At 27.1% G+C, this 20,916-nt stretch overlaps 1 protein-coding gene across 2 annotated transcripts; it reads right to left on the bottom strand.

The window, feature by feature from the left end:
- Nucleotides 1-52: 52 nt before the first annotated feature.
- On the bottom strand, nucleotides 53-17,501 carry LOC122861200 (follistatin-A). Of its 2 annotated transcripts, none has more exons than XM_044165429.1 (6): nucleotides 11,750-11,891; nucleotides 11,329-11,517; nucleotides 10,885-11,106; nucleotides 10,161-10,385; nucleotides 3,058-3,369; nucleotides 53-1,644 (listed from the first exon to the last, which is right to left on the bottom strand). In XM_044165429.1, exons 1-6 carry the CDS (start codon nucleotides 11,865-11,867, stop codon nucleotides 1,535-1,537), a joined length of 1,176 nt encoding a protein of 391 aa, XP_044021364.1. In that variant the 5' UTR covers nucleotides 11,868-11,891; the 3' UTR covers nucleotides 53-1,534. The 2 variants fall into 2 exon arrangements, with proteins under 2 accessions (XP_044021364.1, XP_044021365.1); XM_044165430.1 differs by lacking the exon at nucleotides 11,750-11,891 and adding an exon at nucleotides 16,274-17,501 and having other exon boundaries at nucleotides 54-1,644.
- Between the last annotated feature and the right edge of the window lie 3,415 nt (nucleotides 17,502-20,916).

Consider the following 20,916-nt stretch of genomic DNA (forward strand, 5'->3'; position numbering starts at 1 on the left):
ATATGTATATTTTTGAAAATTGTAAAGCCAATTTTTATTTTTTCATTTCAATGAAGATATTTACGATTTATTCTTTAAAAAAAAAATACTTTTTTTTACTTTTTCTATGTGTATAGATTAATTTCATTGTAGGGCAATATTTCGACAAAATTACTACAAGGATATATGTGAGAGAAAACATTAATTTAATTTTCTTTTTAATTTAATTTTTTTACATCGAAATGAATTTTTTTTTTGGCATTTATTTTTTTTTATTTTTTCTTTTTAAAATTTCAAATCGAAATTTTCTAGCACCTTATTACTTTTTTTTTTTGACAATAATTAAATTGGCCCTTTTCTCCTTGCATTACCTACAACAATAATTTTTTATTTTTCGAAATTTAAATTATTTTTTATAATCTCTTTTGTATATTAATTATTTTTATTTTAAATTTTTTTCTCAAATAATTAATTGAAATTCTAAAATCAATTTAGACCAATGATTCTAAATTACAGCTACATATTTGGTCTAATTGTGTGAACGAGGATTTTTATTTCAAGTTTATAATAATAATAATAATTTTTATACATATTTAGTTTTTTATATTTCATCGTTTTTATACTTATAATAATATCTTGAAAATTACCTCGTTCAAAGTCAAAAGGAAGCAACATGCAGTTAGCAATTTTTATAAACTATACGTCTTCATACATAGATATAAATTTATTTATTTATTATTTTATAAATAAAATAGCCGAAGGCAATAGACAAAATTTCCTTGATTTTCCATTGATATGTTCTTCTGTGATATAGTTTTTTTTTTTTTTTTCGCCCTCGGCATTTTTAAATTATATTTCACTCACTCAAATTTTCATTCATACACTCTTATTATTATCACTCTCTCCACTTCCACTTTAGAGTTAAATTCACGGTGGAAGACGTCAACACCCACAAGGGTATCAACAATTATACTTGAATATACACTGAATTTTAATTCTACAAATAAATTAAGTACGACGATGGTTAGACTACTGACAATACGGCTGATAAAGGTCCATCTCCGCAGTGACAATTTATATATATAATTTTTTTTTTTTTTTTTTTTTTTTGCAATTTTTCATTATTATTATTTTTATAACAATATTTGTTTTTTCATTTTTTTTATCTTTTTTTTATCATTTTTATTTTAAAATCTAATACTTTCGGTGATAATACTATGACCAGATTAAATTGTTAATGGTCATTGTAAAAATTATAACAAAAAAAAAAATAAAAATAATAAAATGACAAATTGAATTAAATTAAAGTAAAAAAAAAATAATTGCAATGGATTGCCGATTTGTCGAGTTAACCAAGTCAAATAAATAACGTGACTTGATATCACGCTAACTACTTTTTCAGGTTTATTTATTTTTTTTTTTCTTGTTCATCTAGTAAAAGAATAATGTATATGTCCGTGATGATGATGAAGATGATAATGATGACGATAAAAATAATGACAATAATAATATTAATGATGGTAATGACAGTGATAAATATATTAAAATAAAAAAGCTACGAAAAAAATTGATGATGCATTTGCAGAGATTTTCCTGGTGAAGGACTTCGTTGTTCTTCATCGGCAAGATCTACACTGTAATTCGTTGACGTTGTATTTTCATCTTCTACAACAAAAATAAAATATAAAAATTAATTATTTAATATTATATAAATAGTTATTAAAAATATTAATTAATTTCAAATAAATCTAGTTGAAAAAAAATATATAAATTCACGAGATTATTGTTGACAAGTGTTTTTAAAAAATAATCTAATTTGAAAATAAAATTAATTTATAATTTGCAAGTTCATGAGATTAAATTATATTTATAAACTATTAACATTATATTTTAGATAAATAGACAAATGGTTAAAGAAAATTTCTGTCCCCAGGGAATTAATAATTTTTTTTTATCATGTTGTGTCTAGATTTGTGCACCATTAACGTGTCTTGGCGCAAACTCACACATGTTTTTTATTTATTTATTTATTTTTACCTATAACTTCTTTTGCAAGTTTTTTTTTCCCCTCTAACAGGTGCAACGTGTCTTGCACGATAAACTCAACATACACATAAGTAATATACACACGTGAGAAAAAAAAAAATGTGACATGAGCTACAAGTAGTCTAGTCAAGAGTTACATCAGACACTGTAATTTTCTTTAAATAAAAATAACACGCGTATAAATAAAAAAAGAAAAAAAAAATTAATAAAAATTATTATCATGTGAATATAAAATGCTTAAGGTAGCTTGGAAAATTATTATCAATATATTGAAAAATAAAGCTTTAAATTCATTGAGCCATTTTAAAGTTTGTAGTATGCAATTTAAACCTTGTTTATGATTAGATAAATTGGCTTGATTACATATATTTACATGATCACTATAAAATACATAAAATTTGATAAAATCAATAAGGAAAGAAATTTTTTTTTCACCTCTAATTGAGGTCAGTATCTCTCAATAAACTTTATTAAAAAATAAAAAAAAAATAATAATAATATTAACATTGAGAAACAATAAATAATAATGATCGGAAGTGGGATACAACACGACTAAAAGATTCTCGATGATAAGGTGCTTTTATATATATATATTTTTTGTGTTGTTCTCATTTTTTTTTTTTTTTTTTTCAAAGGCTTCTCTTTGTGCATACAATATATTCAATGCCCCGCCTCTTTCATCCACTTTGATCTGTACAAGTCCTGGATAAAAGCAGGCAAAAGTCGAGTGTTTTAATGCCTGAAGCAGACATATCTGTGAAGCAGCATGAACACATTTTTTTTTTTTTTTTTTATTCGCTCTAATACCATCCAACAAAAAAGTACACACACATAATAAAAAAAACCAGAATGTATTCATCCTTGAAAATGATGAAGCACGCGACGAAGCACGCGGCTTTCTTTTCAATTTAAAATAAAAAATAATTCACCTGCATAAATTCAAATTAATGAGCTATTTAAAACTTCACCTTTAATAATTTATATCAATAAATAATTTAATTAATGAGAAAAAAAAAAAATATTTTTATTTACCTGTATAAAAAGAGGTGTCATGAATGTCACATGGACCAGCATGTTTAGTCTCCAGGACAAAACCAGTGATACAAGCATCCTTGACAATGTGACACCATGTTGGATATGTTATATTATTTGTTGCACATAATAATGAAGTATTAACTGGATCATGTTGATTTTCCCAGTCTCTATTACGTTCTTTTTTACGTATTTTTTCTCTTTTACGAGGACATCGGTAGGTGCATGTTACACATCTTGGTCGACCAGAGTTCATCTCAGTCAGGCATGTTTGACCCTCTCGACAACGAATTGTTGTGCAGTCTGCGTTTTCTAAGAAACATAATATAAAAAAAAATATATATAAAATAACAATTTATAAACATGAAACATTTAAATAAAAAAATAACATTAGGTAGATGATAAATGAGAAATAAAAAAAAATTGTCTGACTGCTACATGAGCAAAATAGAAAAGAAAAGAGAAAAAAAATGAAATAAAAAATTGCCCTCTTGTTATAATAATATGTGGTCATTGACACAATGTATAATGTAACAACGTCGATGTCACTGTGTCAAGGATATGACCAAAGATATATATATATTAGGGGCCAAACTATATATTATACGGTTATTCGCCTCATTTCCGTCAACACGACAGACAAACTTGACAATATAATCCACGTCATTCACATAATGTGAGACAATTCAAGTACATAATAAGTCTAATATATACTTCCATCACATCATACTTAATATTTTTTTATAACATTTTAATATTTCCCCTATTTCCCCCTCTAGTTCACTGACCCAACATCATCCACGTGGCTATTATTTTCATTTAAATATATTTTTTATATATTTTTTTTCTTTTTCTTCTTTTTTTTTTTCATTCAATAAAAAAAAAAAAAATGACTTTAATTTTTTTATTTCATCATCAATTTTGATACTAGACTAATTGAATGCTTCCTCTTTGTTTGATTTCTTTCAACTATAATAATTTGAAGCTGAAAATAAGCTGATGGGAAAAAACAAAATCTTTATATTATATACTTTTTTATTTATTTATTATTATTAATATATCTTATTCATAATAAAATTAATTTTATAAATTGACTGAATGAATTAATAAAGGATGTTGTTTAGAATTTAATTAAATTAAATTTTATCACTATATGACAATTGATATATATTTTTTAAAATACATTATATATCTTTGAAAAAAAAAAATAGAGAATTTTTTTATAATTTAACAAAAATAATTGAGATGAAAAAAATAAAATTGATTAATTTATAATGGATGGTTATGAGAATTCAAATTGCATTGAGAATTGTTAGCGATCATGCCGCAGTTGAATCCATCACGCTTGTTTGATTACTACAAGTATTAAATAGCCTGGTCGAATAATCTACAATGCCAGTAATAATATGCTGTAAACAACAAAGTTGCAATGGATACTCTGATTGACCAGTGAATTTAAAATAAATTCGTAATTTACCGCATCAAAAGTGCATTCATATTTTATATATCCAATGAATCTATAGACATTTCAATAGAAAGACAGCTAGACTGGTACATACTGATATTTACTGATAAAAAAAAAAAATAATAATAAATACAAAATATAATCATGGGTGCGTAGTTCCGTTATCGTTGTGTTGTTATCGTAACAATCAATGAATAAATATATACGACAACAAAAGATTTACGTTTTATATATAAATAAAAAAAATAATATATACGGTATATTTGGTATATGAAACAAGTAACTAGAGAAATGCTAAATAAATATAAGCAGTGTACTTGTATCATGTGGTCAATGTTATTTTAATAAATTGATGGTTTTAATTAAAATCAAGATAAAATGTTTTTTATTTTTATTCTATTAATTAGTCTCTTAATTCAATCACAACTTAATAGACATGTATGTTTTTTTTTTCCATGTGGAAATAATGATGTAATTAGGTGAAGAATATAAGAGTATTTTTTAAAATGATAACAGCAAAGTTAATTGGCATTGACATTGTCGACTAACATGGAAAAAAAAATATATAAATTAACATATGAAAATAGATTGGTTTTGATGGGTGTGTACTGTTTTTTTAAAAAAAAATTATTGTAGCAAGAAAAATTATTCTAGACTTATTTAGTTTATATAATGTTGACATGTTCTGATGGACATTTACTACTATTCTGATTGTAAAGCCTTTGGTAGATGTGTATTTTAAATATATAAATTTATTTTGTGAATATTTTAAAATGAATTTATTCACAAGTCTGATTAGTCTTGTATTTTCTGGTTCATTGAAAATATTTGCATTGACATAAAATAGGATATATCTTATCGTGAATGTGACATTGAAATATTTAAGCATCATACTGATGATACTGAGTAGCATATACACTCTGAATTAATGAGCAAGTTGTGTATATATTTATTGTGGGATAGGTATATTATGTTCGCAGCTGAAAGAGAGTTGATCTATATGAATTATAGTTGTATTATTAGAATAAGAAAATATGATGGATAAAGATAAAGATAAACAAAATAGTATTTTAGGTATTATTGAAATGTGGGCTATTGAACTTGTAATATTGATGGCATCCTGTGACTTGCATTTTTATTTTTTTATATTTTTTTTTTTGGTTCTTATTATTTTCTCATTTTTTATTTTTAAATACTTCAACATCGCCACAATCTTCGGTCGCCAACTTTTTTTAGTCTGCTGCTTCTTTCATTTCGAAGTTCGAAGCAGCAGAGGAATGTTATTTTTTCTGTATCGAAACAAAAGCCGGTTTGAAAAAATAAAAAAAAAATACATATAAAACAAGAATTCGAAAAAAATAAAAAAAATTCAAAAAAGAGTACAGATGTATATAGAGATTCTTTAAATAGGTTATTGTTTTTATTTTTGTATTTCTTCACTTCGAAAGCAGCGGAAAAATTTTGTTTTTTTCTGGTCTGAAGCAGACACGGCTTGAAGCAAAAATTAAATAATACATAAGAATTTAAAAAAAAAATTGAAAAATAGCAGAAATGTATAGAAAGCATTCTTCAGCTTGTTGTTGTTGTTGTTGTTGTTGTTGTTGTTGCTGTTTGTGGTGTATCAAAAATAATATAAAAAATAAAAAAAAAAATTTTAAAAATGGTAGTAGACGGGAAGTGAAGAAAGATAAGAAATTGGGAGGTAAAAGATGAGGAAGAAAAATGAATAAAATAAAAAAGGTAAAGGGAAGAAAAAGAAAAAGATATTTTTTGTATAGAAAAATACAATAAACGATGCATCATGGCCAAAAGTGACAGCAACAAATAACAAATCGGTAAAGTTTTGACAGTGTGCTGAAGGAAATATATAATATTATAAATGTATATACAGAAAAAGGGTTTGGGTTTGAAGAGAAAACAGTTGGATTGAGTGCTTGCGGAGAATTTTTTAAAGAATGAAAATAAAGGGATAAAATAATGAAAAAAAAAAAATTTGAAAGAAAAGCAGCTTAATATCCAAGACGAAAAGACGACGTGAGTTTGCAGACACCCTGAAGCTCTCGAGATCTTCAGAGAGGTCTGTATGGATTTATGACCTATTACAATTACCGGTCCGTGTTGGTGCAGTCGTGATTAATCGACTGACAAGCCAGTGGAATCGATAGCCCGCGTAGCTGGCCCTCTTTCAAATACAAAATTCTTATTTTATTTATTTTATTATATATATATTATATTATTCTCCCTATACAATATATAAATATAATTTTTTTTTTTTTATTCCTGATATAATTCGGTACGAAAAAAATATTTATATGAAACTTTTGAAAAAAAAGAATCATAATAATACATGAATTTTATTAGACTTATATAATTTTTTTATTTTTTATAAATGATTTATTTTGTTATTGTCTTTCTTAGAATAATGAAGCTTTAATTTTATATTACAAACAATGAACATTTTTTTTTTTTATATACAAGTCTCAATTGCTCTGCTGATTTTAATATATATATTTAATTTTAAATGAAATTATTTTCAGATATTTTTCTATTTTTTTTTTGTTTTAATTTATAAAGTTTTACTGAAATTTAAAATACAGAAATAAAAAAAGATAAGGCCATAAGGTACTGTTAAATTTTCAAAATCTCTCGGATGATTTTTTCAAAAAGTGAAACACTACGTGCATAAAGTCTGCGACTATAGCTTGCACCACAATTTCGCGAGACATAAAAAAGTATATACAATTCTTTTTGCAGCAAAAAAAAAACAATAATAATAATTGTTATTCAAACCTATAAAAAATATATCTATGTATATACAAGTTCCACTTATAGGTATACGTTTTTGTAAAAATTCTGATACTTATACGTGGACAACGACAACTTTCGCACCTTTAAACTACATCAAGTTTATTTACACACTGACACCTCATGTGTCGTTGATCAAGTAAATATATAAGTACAAGTTAAATAAGTATAAGTAAAGTAACCACATACGTGTATTTACTTATTAACTTGAATGTTAAAAAAAACTGCCAAGCATTGTGTACAATGCTCTTTTGGTACCATGCACGAATATTTCATACATCAGATATACAATATTTGTTATAAGGACGCGCAAAATCCTCAAGAGTATAGACATACATGAAATACAATTATTTTTAAAAAATTACCGCAAACAAAAAATTAAACTTGAAAAAAAAAAAAATATTAATAAATAAATCATCAAGAAAATAATAATAATTTTTCTCTCATCTTAATTTGATTGTGATTAATATTGTATACGAGGTATGAAAATGAATGAACGCATTTGGCCGTGGTATAAGAGCGTCGACAGGAGCGAATGGCTGTATAAGAATATGAGGAAGAGGAAAAAGAATAAAAGGACTAAAATAAAAATAATAAAAATATTTAAAAAATATATATATATATGAAGAGAAGGGGTTAAAAAAAACGGTGAACCGTCTGGGCGTTGCGCGAGCGATGCAAGCCAGACGCCATGCAATATTTTTATTTTTATATATATTATTTTTTTGCTTGACGGTTGCACTGTTGCACTCTCTGTTTATATGCTGTCGGCTGGGTTTACCTACCCTTCACTGCTCAGCGTCTCACACGCGGGCCCAACTTTTAACAACATGTATAAATAATATATACCAATACTATTGCAACTTAAAGCTCCAGACTTTTCAGAGTCCCTGGATCCTTGGACATGTATGCCACGTATTGGCTGAGTGTATATACATTTATACATACCTACCGCAGTGAATTAACTAAGTACGTATTATATTTAAAGTTAAAAATTGGAATATATATATATATCTGATAACAGATATAAACATGTAGATTTTTATGAATAGATACATGATGAATAAATGGAAATATATATTATATATATAATTATCGTTAAAGCTCTATGGATTATTATGCATTGTGGTTGTCAAACCACAGTTCCATTCTTTCAAGTAAATTACATGTTGCAAATTTTATCATGATGGTTTGTTTTGATCAACAGCAACAACAACAACATGTTGCTGTAATAAATATTATACTTATAAACTCATGATTCAAGATGCTTTTATCATTGTCTATATTAAAGATTTTTTAAATATATATTTTTTAGATTAGATGATACATATTTCATGGTGGTTATTTATATGGTATACATAATGCAATGAGCTTATCTTTTTTTAAAATTCACAACACATATATCACTGTATGCTTGTGTATAAAATTTTTTGATAATATATAAAATAGAATATATAATTAAAATGTTTTGAGTATTCTAATAGGAATTAAGACTAATTTTTATTATTGATAAATTAGAAGAAAAAAAATCATACAGTTTATGAATGTTGATATTTATTACAAAGTCGATTACCAGTATTTATTGATATTTACTACACTATGAAAATAAAAAAAATATATATTATAATGTGTAATGGGAAGACACACCTCGTAAAATTGTGAAAAAAAAAAAAAGCTCTTGAGTATTGCGGCGAGACATAGTGTTGCGGCCGTTTTGCGTGGGCGCTTGTAACCAAACGGTCAATGACCGGAGGGCAAGGACGTCACAAGGACATAAGCCTCCGGTGTCGTGTTACCCGATCCAAAGTCCCAAAAAAAAATTAAAAAAACATCTACTACTATTTACAATCAAAATAAATAAACTAATATGACTATACACTTCCTATATATGACCGAAAATAAAATAATAAAAAATAAAAAATTATCAAAAAAATCAAGAAAAGATACATGCGTTTCTGTATTTTTCAAATATATTTTTTTATTTTTTTTCGTGGGATGAGAATATTCAACAAATTAATTCGGCACATGAACGCAGCATGAAGTGCATCCTGCATTCCGACATACCAGTTTTCATGATGTTTACAATGAGCCCAAGCCAAATGTTTCATGAAATTGAGTTTATTTTTGGACTTTACTTATAAATATAAATACACACATATAAATATATCCGTTTTGTAAAAGGACTCGTGTAAGAATGCAAATATTATATATTTTAAAAGATTTTTTTCTCTTTTTTATTTTTGATTATTATTAGCTCATGTAAAATAAAATTTATTTACAAAAAATATTACGAGGGGATAATAAATATTGATAATAAAAATAATAATTTATAAATATATAATTATTAATTCATCTGAGAAATTTATCATTAGCTTTTTTGATTCGCCATGACAAGTAAAAAAAAAAAAAGGGGCCCTGCTTGAATTTTCGTCTGGAGATTTCAAGTGTCGTATGACTCGGTGTGGTCAGGTGTATACACCAAGATGCCTGGGTCTTAAAAAAAATTCTATTTTAAAATACTTTCCACCACCCGAATACACGAGGGTCCTTGACTTGTTCGTGGCATTGGCCGTGATGCTGGTACACAAGATGAAGAAGAAGAAGAAGAAGAAGAAAAACAACAACAAGAAGAAGATGAAGTAGAAAATACAATAAAAAAAAATTTATATATGCGAGAAAACAATTTTATATCCATACATTTACCTGGTGACTGTATGAAAAATTGATGGAAATGAAAGATAGGTGTAAAAAGAAAAAAAGAAACATTGAAATTGAAAAAATGATAAATTAATTAATTTAATATAAATAGAAAAAAAAATAATGATAAACTTACGTTTGCAATGGCCTTTATAAGCAACGGGAATTGCTCGTCCAGCTCGACATGCTGCAAGACGCAGGTGGCAAGCGCTCTTGTAAGTATTTCCGTCGGCTCCGCAAATAGGCCGTGTACTCCCTGGTGCTTGAGGACATTTTCTTGCGCATTTTACGCAATGTGGACTCAGATTTTGATCCAGTAAACAGCTTCGTCCCTGGCCACAGTGTACTCGTTCGCATGAACCTGCTCGACACTTTACACGTTATCATTCGCAGTGATAACCGTTCACACTCTAATCATATTCACTATTGTACAATTACTCTATGAAGTTATTAAATTAATTATCATGAAAAAAAATTAATTACTTATCAGTAAAATCATATATTTTTTTATTTTTTTTATAATTTCAAAGTTAATGGAAATAATCAATAATAATTTATTGGGCATTGAGGATAAAGTGACTTTAAATATCCTCTTACTTCTCGCGTGAATTGTGGTTAAGCAAAAAAATAAAAAAAAAAAGAAGTTAATAAATTTAAAAATAATGAAAAATAATATTTATATTATAAAATAAAAAAATATATTGACCACGGTTGGTTTATTAATTTTTTTTTTTTTTTTGATATGCACACTCAGCCGTAATCGATATGTCATATATTTGATAGTAAATAATAATATGAAAATAATATAAAGAAGATTTAAAAAAAATACAAGACATGCATGCATATCAGTGGGAACTCACTTTGACATAGACCGTTGTATGCAACAGTAAGTTCTTGGCTGCCTTTTTTACATGCACGTTTTTTTAATCTGCAAAGACTTTTGTAACTTCTACCATCTGTACCACAAACTGGACCACTACCACCACGTGGTACTTTACACTCTGGACTGCAGACACAACGTGGCCTACCACGACGTACAACACACTTTTTACCCTCGTCACAACGTACCTCTGCACAACTTTCTGATAAAATAAATAAATTAAATTAAATTAAACAAATATATACATACACAATCAGTTATATATATTATGATTATTTAATCGTGGCAAATTAAAAATATACATCACAATTAAATAAAAACAAGTTGGAAATTATATTTTTAAATTTTTATCGTGAAAAAAATAATTACAAAACAAGCAACAATATAAAATAAAGAATAAAAATACTTTGATAATATTGGGTACCTCTGCAGGGTCGACAAATGACTCCACCGCCAAGGACTCTCCAGAAAAAGAGACTTCCACTGTCAAGATCCTCCTCGGAATAGGCTGTTGCAGCTGCTGCATTCGATGCACAGCACTCTTGTCTGGTTACCCCTTGAGACAGCAACTCCTTACACTTGCCGTTGCTTATCGAGGACCAGCAAATTCCACCTGAATTATAAAAAAAAAATAAATAATCACAATATTATTAAAATAATTAAATTAATTTTCATACCTACAATAATAAATTATTAAAATTATTAATTTTAATTTTTTCCATCAAATAAAAAATTATATTAACTCAAGATTATTTTTATTTTTAAATTTTTAAAATTGCATTTAAAAAAAAAATATAATGAGAATGTGTGGTATATTGTAAATAATGTACATAGACATAATGTACCATGTGGTCCTTGTGCGATTTTTCCGGTTGTTGATGGTTTTTTGTATTGCGACATTCTGGCCCGCAGCGGTTTGTATAGTCTGCGGTATTCGTCTCGTCTCTCACATACAATACACATACACACACATAAATATTTACATGTATTATATATGTATATTAAGTTGACGTACGTTCATCCAACCCGAGCAACGTAATCCTACAATATTCGTACGGCCATTTACCTTGTTTAGTCGACAGTCGCAACGTTAAGAATTTACTCAAGTGTGTAAGAGAAAAAATATTTTTAAAATAAAACATTTTTTTTTTTATTTGCCACGTAGCATATACACATTGCAACTTATAGCCGATAAAAATATTGCGTAAAAATATTGTGGTTTAATTAGCACCAAGTTTAATAGAAAAAAAAAAAAAAACTTGACTATGGAGTTGTAAATTCTCTCGATGGTGATTAACGCCTATGAAAAAGTAGAACAAGGTTTCTTGGTGCATTTAAAATAATAATAATAATAATATAAATTTTTGTAATAATACATATATAAACGCTGCATAAATAGAGAGAAATTTTTTATTGTAAATTTTCATCTATATATTATGTATTTTTAAAAATTTATTTTCTTTTTTTTTTTGGAGCAAAGATTTTAATAGATTTTGAAAAATATTATTTTGTTTTTTTTAATTGCACTAGTGTAGGGTATAATTATATGCCAATATAAATATATACAGAATGCGGATATACCTCTATATAAAATAAACGACCCGTGGGAATAAATAGTCTTTGTGAGCTTTTGTCTGACGATGATCCTATCGAGTGTATTGCTTGCATACAATCCGATGCACGTGAACCAACATTGTCGTCGATTTTCCACTATTATTATCAGCTTATTATCTGGAAATATTTTGAAAAAAAATATCTACTTTGATATAAAAAATTTTATTATTTTATATATCTCGATAAAAACAAGAATAATTTATAATCTATATCAATTTTTCTTTTTTGTTATTCTCATTTTGCATTATTACAATTTATTACTTTTTAATTATAATTATATAGAAATTTACTTTTAAATGTTGTTTAAAAAAATATTTAAATATATTCATATATAATTATTTTATTTTTTAAATTATATATAATTAAAATGAGTATATGAATGTTCATAATATTTGTATTTATTATGTTTATACGAGCATGAAAATAGTGTCGGAAAAATTACTCTGGCAGTAGGCCTAAAAAAAGCAGAATTTAAATGATTTATTTTAATGTTTTTTTTTCATGAAAATCTGTGGTTAGACCATCTCTTTTTTTTCTACATTAAGTAATCATGGTAGAACAACGTAAAGAGCATTTTTTTTTTTTCTAAAACGTGTATATCTTTTTAAATAATTGTTTCAAGTCTCAAAATGAATTTACACATTGAGAGAGGCAGTTCAGACTGAGGCTGATGGAGTCTAACAAACCCCGCCAGACTCTCGAAAATTTAATCTCCGCTTGTGCATTTTGAAAATGTATATAATATCGCAACTGAAGCCTCAAATTTTCAAAGCTCATATCAAGTAACACTGGCTGCACATAATAATTAAATATAAATATATTGACCTCGGTAATAGACGATAGAAGAAGTCTTGAAAAATAAAATATGAAAAAAAAAAATCAAATAAAACAACGTAGAAAAAAATGACAATAAATAAATCATCAAGACAATTTATTTTCATGACAAAAAAAAAAAACGAAAAAGATGAGTGATGACTTCATTAGTTTACCCGTTAGCTCGAGCCATAAAAAAAAAAATTATTTTTTTTCCATTAAGATATTAAGATATTTATAGTTTTTTTTTTTTTAAATATTTGTGAAAAAGCTCATTCCCCTTTGTATCTAAATTTAACAAATTACTTGAACTCGTTACTGATAAAATTTTGACAAATATACTTGCAAGCAGAAGAAAAAATAAACAAAATTTTTTAAAGATAAAAAAATTTGTAAAATAAATTAATGCAGATGGTTTTGGTGTCAAAGTCAGCAAGTCTTTGGTGTCTCTTTCTTCTTACTATTATATTCTCGCAAGGTCATACAAACAGCCTCAAGTCAAGTATCTTGTCTCAACCCGGAAATGTAACTATTTTTTTTTCATATATTATTTATTCATTTCGTGTTATCATCAATCATGTAAATTATTATCTCAAAAAACATATGAATATAATTTACATTTATATATATTATTATGAAATAAATATTATAATAAAAATTAAGTGATACATATCTATACAGTACGTTTGTAAAATGCATCAGTGTTTAAATTATACACTCAACGAATAATGCACGCCAATCACAACAATCAAATTGGAATTGTTATTATTTTTTTTTTGCGTCACACAATATGCAATTCAATGTACTTTGTACTTAAATTAACCTCAGTCATATTTACCCATCTATTTATTCACCAAAAAAAATATCATATAAAGCTTTTTTTATTTGTCGTGCATTCGTGCATTCAAGTCACTGGTTAAAATAATTTTATAAATAAATAAACTAATTAAAAATCAATAAACCGGAAATATGATAAAATTATGTTTACTTATATTTTTAATTGAAACTTATTACATATTAACTTGAAGGAATTTATTGAAAAGTATATGCGGAAAATACATATTTCAAACGAATCGATGAAAAATGAGAAAAATATGAAAAATAAAAAATAAGGAAAGAAGAAATTAATGAGCACGAGTGAGTGGGTCTATCGAGGTCGAGTGTACGTCTTATTCAAGCTGACTCATTGAGTTCGAGTGAGAGCTGGAATGAAAAAAAAAAAATACAAAAAAATTGCAATAAACAAATAAATAAGATGAAGTAAAAAAATAACTTGAAAAAATTATTATAAATAAATGATATGATAAAAAAAATTCAAGTGTATATAAAAAGCAATATTAAATAAAAAACATAAAGATGGAAAGAAAAAAAAAATCAACATCGTGCTGACTTCTCGTTTGGGTTAAGGTATTATTTTTAGTTAAGTCTGGAACGCAACCTGGCTCAACTTACCAATACACTGCAAAAAGTTAACATGAACACAAAATATGTGCAGGTACCAAGTATTTTGTTGATTCATTTACACAGGTCACATAATTTTTTACTTATTCTTTCAAATTTATCAGAAATTATTTACCTTTTTTTATTTTTTCTTATCTTTAATTATTATTGAAAATTAATTTAATTATCATGCAGTGATAGTAATAAATAAATATATATAAATTGACTTGAAACGAGTCACAACGTCACTCAACGCCCTCGACTCAAATTACGTCAGAGATTCCGAGGCACTCGAGCTCGTTCTGTTGGCGACGTAATTGTGAGCATACGGTGCAATGCACACCAACAAATTTTTATTTATTTATTTATTTATTTACATACTTAAATATTTATATTTATTTTTTTTATTTTTATATTTTCGTCTCGTCGCGTCGGATTATGTGTATACATATATTTTGCTTTTTTTTATATGCATATTACTTTGATCCATTGAGGCAATATTCACTGCCCACGGAAGTGAAAAAATAAATAAATTCCACTTTCAAAAATTCCCAAATACCACCCTCGCATTATTTGGTTATTTGTTTTTTTTTTTAAATTCTTTTTGGAATTCATAGACTTGAATGTAACTCGTGCATAAAAGTTGAAACATCGTGTTTAACCCCGTTCACAATATATATGCGTATACAAACCACTTGTTGCGCGAAATTTAAACGCGATACCGAAAATAAAAAAAAAATCATGGTATTTCATTCGTGGAATGTTGAAGTGAAATGTCGTCGTGTTTATAAATTATATTTTATATGCGAAAAATGATTTATTAATTTATCATTTAATAATTTTTAAAAAAATAATTATTTTGCATATTTATCGCAATCAGTATGCAGTGATTATTTGATTTTCAATTTCTATATCAATCAAAACATTTAACAATAATTTTATTTTCCACAGTTGAGTCATCATTAAATATTGAAAAATTAATTTTACATCAACTGGAATTTCCGGTTATTTAATTTTAGCTATTTGTTGACAAAATAAAAATTATATTTCTAGATCAATGCATGCATTTCCGTCGGAAGTAAATAGAAAAATAAAATTAAAACTTTTAAAATAGAATCTAAATTAATATATGAGAAAAAAAAAAAAATTGCAAATAACAGAAATTGAAAGATTTCCAACGGCGTTTGACATGGTCAGAAATTAGCACTGAATTAATTGGCCATTTAGAGCTGTCTGGCTGAGCAACAGTGACTAATAAACACAATCTCAAACGACCAGACACTCTATTTTCTCTGATAGTTGTTCGACGAGAAAAATTTCGAAAAAAACAAGAATCCATAAAAAATAGCATGTTGTTGTGTTTTTTTTCTTATTATTATTAATAGGTACTTGTGCGTATATATCATAATATTATTAATGTGTTTTGTTGATATTTTTTTATGTGATATTTTATTATTGCTGTGATATTGATTGTCAAGTATAATTAAATATATTTATCAAACCTGAAACAGTGTGTACTTGAAGTAAAAGTCCGATGATTGGTGTCAAGAGGATGGTCTTGTATCGTTGTCGGGGCGGTGCAGTACCCCGTCGCGTGCCCGTCATTTCAGGCGCCCTGCGCCGCTGACTATCAGTTACTTGCTTGATCTCAACCGGCTCCAACACTTCTCCCGCCAAACAATCAAACCACAGCGCCGGTCAACAGCACTTCACATTTCAGACAGGTCAATTACTTTTGTCAACCAATAATATACAAGTTTTCACTCGTATCACTTTTCTTTTTTTTTTTTCTGATTTTATATCATCAAGTTTAAAACAACCCTTTGAAAATTGTTAAGTATAATTTTAGAGTTATATAAAACACTTGAAATTTTTTTATTATTTCAATTGTCATTAGGCAAATAAAAATAATATTAAAATTATTATTTAAAACAATATTTCGCACTTTATATTTTATATTTAAAATGACACTTTAGCTTGACATTAGTCTGATCAGTAATATCAGTAGTCTCGATGATGACAAATGACAATTGATATCTCTAGCAATGTCAAACAATAAAAACAACATTTTGTCTATTTTAAAATGAAAAAAAAAAAAACAACACTTTCAAGTACTTTGGGTATTTAGATTAATTTTTTTTTTTTTTATTTGTCTAAGTTAAAAAACGAGCACGATATTTTTAAACGTCTCAAGAATGTCTTACTCCAATTTCGTCTCACATTAAGTGGATTACGCGTTTAATAATTAATTAATTTATTTTATATATTTCGTAATGAAGTTAAAAAAAAAAATTACAATTAGATGAAAAAAATAATATAAATCTTAAATTATTTGCTTTTTAAATTTTATTATTTGTTTGTTGTTATTGTTGGCGTTGTTGTTGTTTGTAAATTTTTAAAATTTTTTAATTAATTAAATAAAATTGTGATAATAATTTCTGTGAATACACTTGATATGAACGATTGTTGGAAGACGATCGGAGGCTGTATCGTGTCTGTGGTGCACACAGAAATGTGCTTGGAAGGGAACCGCGGTCACGCGGCCTCCACGAGAGTCGAACGACGTCGGCCGATAATCACCCGCGCGCACGAGGAATTGCTCTGGTGTTGCACCCCACTTCGATATCTCCCACTACTATTCCACCTCTGTTAGTCCATCCATCTATCCGTCTGTCTGTTTTCGTTGTTGCTTATGTTGGCGGTGATGGTGGTGCTGTTGCTGCTGCTGCTGTTGTTGTTGCTGTTGCTGTTGCTGATGCTGGTGCTTTTGGTGCTGATGCCACCACCTCCACTCACCACCCCACACTTCCTTTATAATTCTCCTTCTATACATTTTTTTTTTTTTTTTTTTACGAGTCGTAAAACACTTTTCACCAAACTTTATTTTATTTTTTTTTTTGTCTTACCTGAAAAATTAACAGACAATCATCATTATTTATTTATTTTTTTTTCCTTTCTTAAAAACAACCATTTTGTTTTATTTTTTTTATTTTTTTATGTGCCTAGAGTTTAATGAATGAAAAAAAAAAAAAAATATACCTGCAAATGAATGTGGTAAATTGCATGCAATTGGAGAGATAAATTTTCTGTTTTTATTTTTTATATAATTTACAAAAGTTTGTAGTAAATAATTTTTTTTTAAATTTGATTATTTATATTTTTTAAAAACTATCATTAAAAAAAATATTAAGTGTGGGAGTTACGTGCGATTGTAAATTGGAAATAATTTTAGTCTGCCCCTTGACACGTGACTGCACCAAATCCTCAAGACTATCCCTTAAAAAAAAAAACATTAAATATACATAAAATAAAAAAAAAAGCCGGACGTGCATCCCCCTGCTTTGAGTTTATGTACCAGTCTCATATACTTGTTTCTCATCATCATCATCATTTTGAAAATCTATAGAGGTATAAATAGACAAATAAATAAATGAAATAAAATTAAAAAAAATTAATAATAATCATGGTAATTTATGTATAAAGAAATTATAATAAAACGGTAGAATATATTTATTTATTTTTACACAACATCAAATTATTTCGATCAGAACTAGAAAACCGCAATAGAACTAGTCTCGTTGTTATTTTTCCTGACTAACAGCGGATGCAAACGTCCGGTTGTTGATGCGTTTGATCGACCACAGTCACGCATATATTTGCTATTCGAATTGGTGTCGAAAAAAAAAGGAAAAAAAAAAATCATCACAAGATAAAAACGACGCGCTTTAGAATCTACGACAAATAAAACAAAAAAATACAAAAAGTGAATGAGTAGATAATACATGTATATGGTCAGACAATATTTTATTTTTATATTTTTTTGAAGCCTGGAGTCTCCAAATACAGCATGTAAAATATAAAAATAAAAATTGATTTATCGAGAATGATAAATATATAAAGAAGGGATGATGTGAAATAATTTTTTGTCATAATCAGAATCATTCGAGCAGGTTGGTCGTTTAAACTGAATATAAAAGTTCTTGGAGAATACCAAGTCAGTAAAAATTGTGTGTAATAAGTACTCTCTGGATCTTGAGTAAAAAGAAAAAAATAATAATGAGAAATAAAAATAAAAAAATTATAAATAAAACAAAACAAGAATAAAGGTGAAGAGAATGACAAAAGCCCATACACAAATATAGTGAAAGGAAGAAAAAAATAATATATATATAGGGGGTTGAAAAAAAAAATGATAAAAGTGAAATGAAGAAAACGAAATGAGAATAATAAATGGAAAAATAAAAATGAAATGTGAACAAGTATATATGAAAAAAAAAAAAACACATTGGCATCGCTCCATTCATGCAGCGTTGTTCTTAATATGGTATAGCGGCAACTGGAGAGGAATCGGCAGGGTCCTCTTCTTCCTTCTTTTTTTTTTTTTTTGATATATCCTCGTCGTCTTCGTCGTCACCATCATCATTGTTGTCGTTGTTGATGCTGCTGCTGATCATTCGTGATCCTCATCGTTTACCAAGACATCTCTTAGTTTGCAATATTATTAAGCACAAAAAATTGCAGACAAATACTCAAACGATCATCACATTGGATATGAGACTGTGATGTGAGGGAACGTGTTCGCGCGTGCACCGATTTAGGCGATCGCAGGAAGAGAACCGGATAAGGAGTGAGACCCCAACCACAAACATCAGGATCCGGTCCGCCTTCATTTTCAAAGTTGGTCATGCATATGGTCTCTCCCACCCCCCATTTTTTCCTCCCTCACTTACTTATATTATTATTATTTTTTTTTTTCAAATGCATCCACTGTACTTGCACAGCACAATAATGTTATATTGTCATGATCATTGTCAAGTCCCTCTGAATATTTTTGCAAGACAGTCTAATAGTGCTGTTACGTGAAAAAAAAAAAAAAAATGACATTTCCGTTGGTAAAATGTCTAGCTCGTTAATTATACATAAGAAATATGAAAATTAAATTAGTTAATTAGTTAGTTATTAACATTATTAAATAAAAAGAGTAAATTAATTTCTTTTTTTTTTAAATAAATCATAATGAATAAATGAATTGTTATTTTTCATTTTAATGAGATGAAAATACTATAATTAAATGAAATAATATTATTATTATTATCATTTTATAATACTCATATAATGAATATAAAAATAAACAAGTATCCATCGAATTTAATGTGTAGACATTGAGCACGTGCTTGGTTGTCCAATCTCCCAATCTCGCGTAACGAGACACAACGGAACTCTTTATAAGGAATTGCGCGAGTCCGTGATGTTTGCTTACTTGGTCTTGTCGCATCGTTGTTCGCGTGTATAAGAGCCAACTTAAGCGACAGTATATTATATTATGTAGGTATAGAAGAGAATAAGAATTAAAAGAAAAAAAAAAAATAAATAAATATAAATAAGCTAAACGAGATGCATGCATGCAGTAAGACTTAAGAGTGTACATACTATCTCAAAGGGGTTGCAACGAGTTGTGAAACAACAACAACAACAACAATGATAATAGTAATGACAACAATAACAACAACAACAACAGCGTGTGTGTCCCGACAATGTATATTTACTTGTGTGTGTTTTCATGAACATTTATACATCCCCATTTAATCTTTGCAACGTCGTCAACGCAAAATCATTTTGTTTATAATCGTGTATGTGCTTTTCGTGACGAACAAAACCAAGTTCTTCATATGTCTCTCTCATATCACAATCACAGCCTCACTCAACATAAAGTTGGTATCATTCACAAATCTCAAGTCACGCTCCCATCAACTTGGCTTATCCAGATGAACTTCACTTTAAATAATAAAAAAAAATATTTTTAATAAAAATAAAGTAAAATATCAACAGAAAATAAATTAAATTAAGCATTTATTTTTTAAAATTAAAAATATTAACATTATGCACAAATATAAGAAGATTGTGAAATTAAAGAAAATATATTATTTTTTTTTCTGTCTTTTTTTTTTTTGATATGTTTGAATTGAGCAATTTATAAGCAGATCTTATCATCTTTTTTTAAAATTTATTTTTTTTTTTCATTTTAAAACTATGATGTTTGTTTTAATGAAAATAATTTTTTTTTTAAATTTATTTTTATTATTTTATTTTTAAAAATTTGAAAATAAAGAAAATAAATTTAACTCATTTTGCATATATACATTTA

The sequence above is a fragment of the Aphidius gifuensis genome, linkage group LG1 (assembly GCF_014905175.1).
Source record: "Aphidius gifuensis isolate YNYX2018 linkage group LG1, ASM1490517v1, whole genome shotgun sequence".
NCBI classification, from domain to species: Eukaryota; Metazoa; Arthropoda; class Insecta; order Hymenoptera; family Braconidae; genus Aphidius; species Aphidius gifuensis.

Coding starts and splice junctions, on each gene's coding strand:
- LOC122861200 (XM_044165429.1), bottom strand. CDS start 11,867: ATGTGTATTGTATGTGAGAGACGAGACGAATACCGCAGACTATACAAA. Junction 11,107..11,328: donor CATTTGTCGACCCTGCAGAG/GTACCCAATATT, acceptor TTATTTTATCAG/AAAGTTGTGCAGAGGTACGT. Junction 10,386..10,884: donor ATACAACGGTCTATGTCAAA/GTGAGTTCCCAC, acceptor AGTGTCGAGCAG/GTTCATGCGAACGAGTACAC.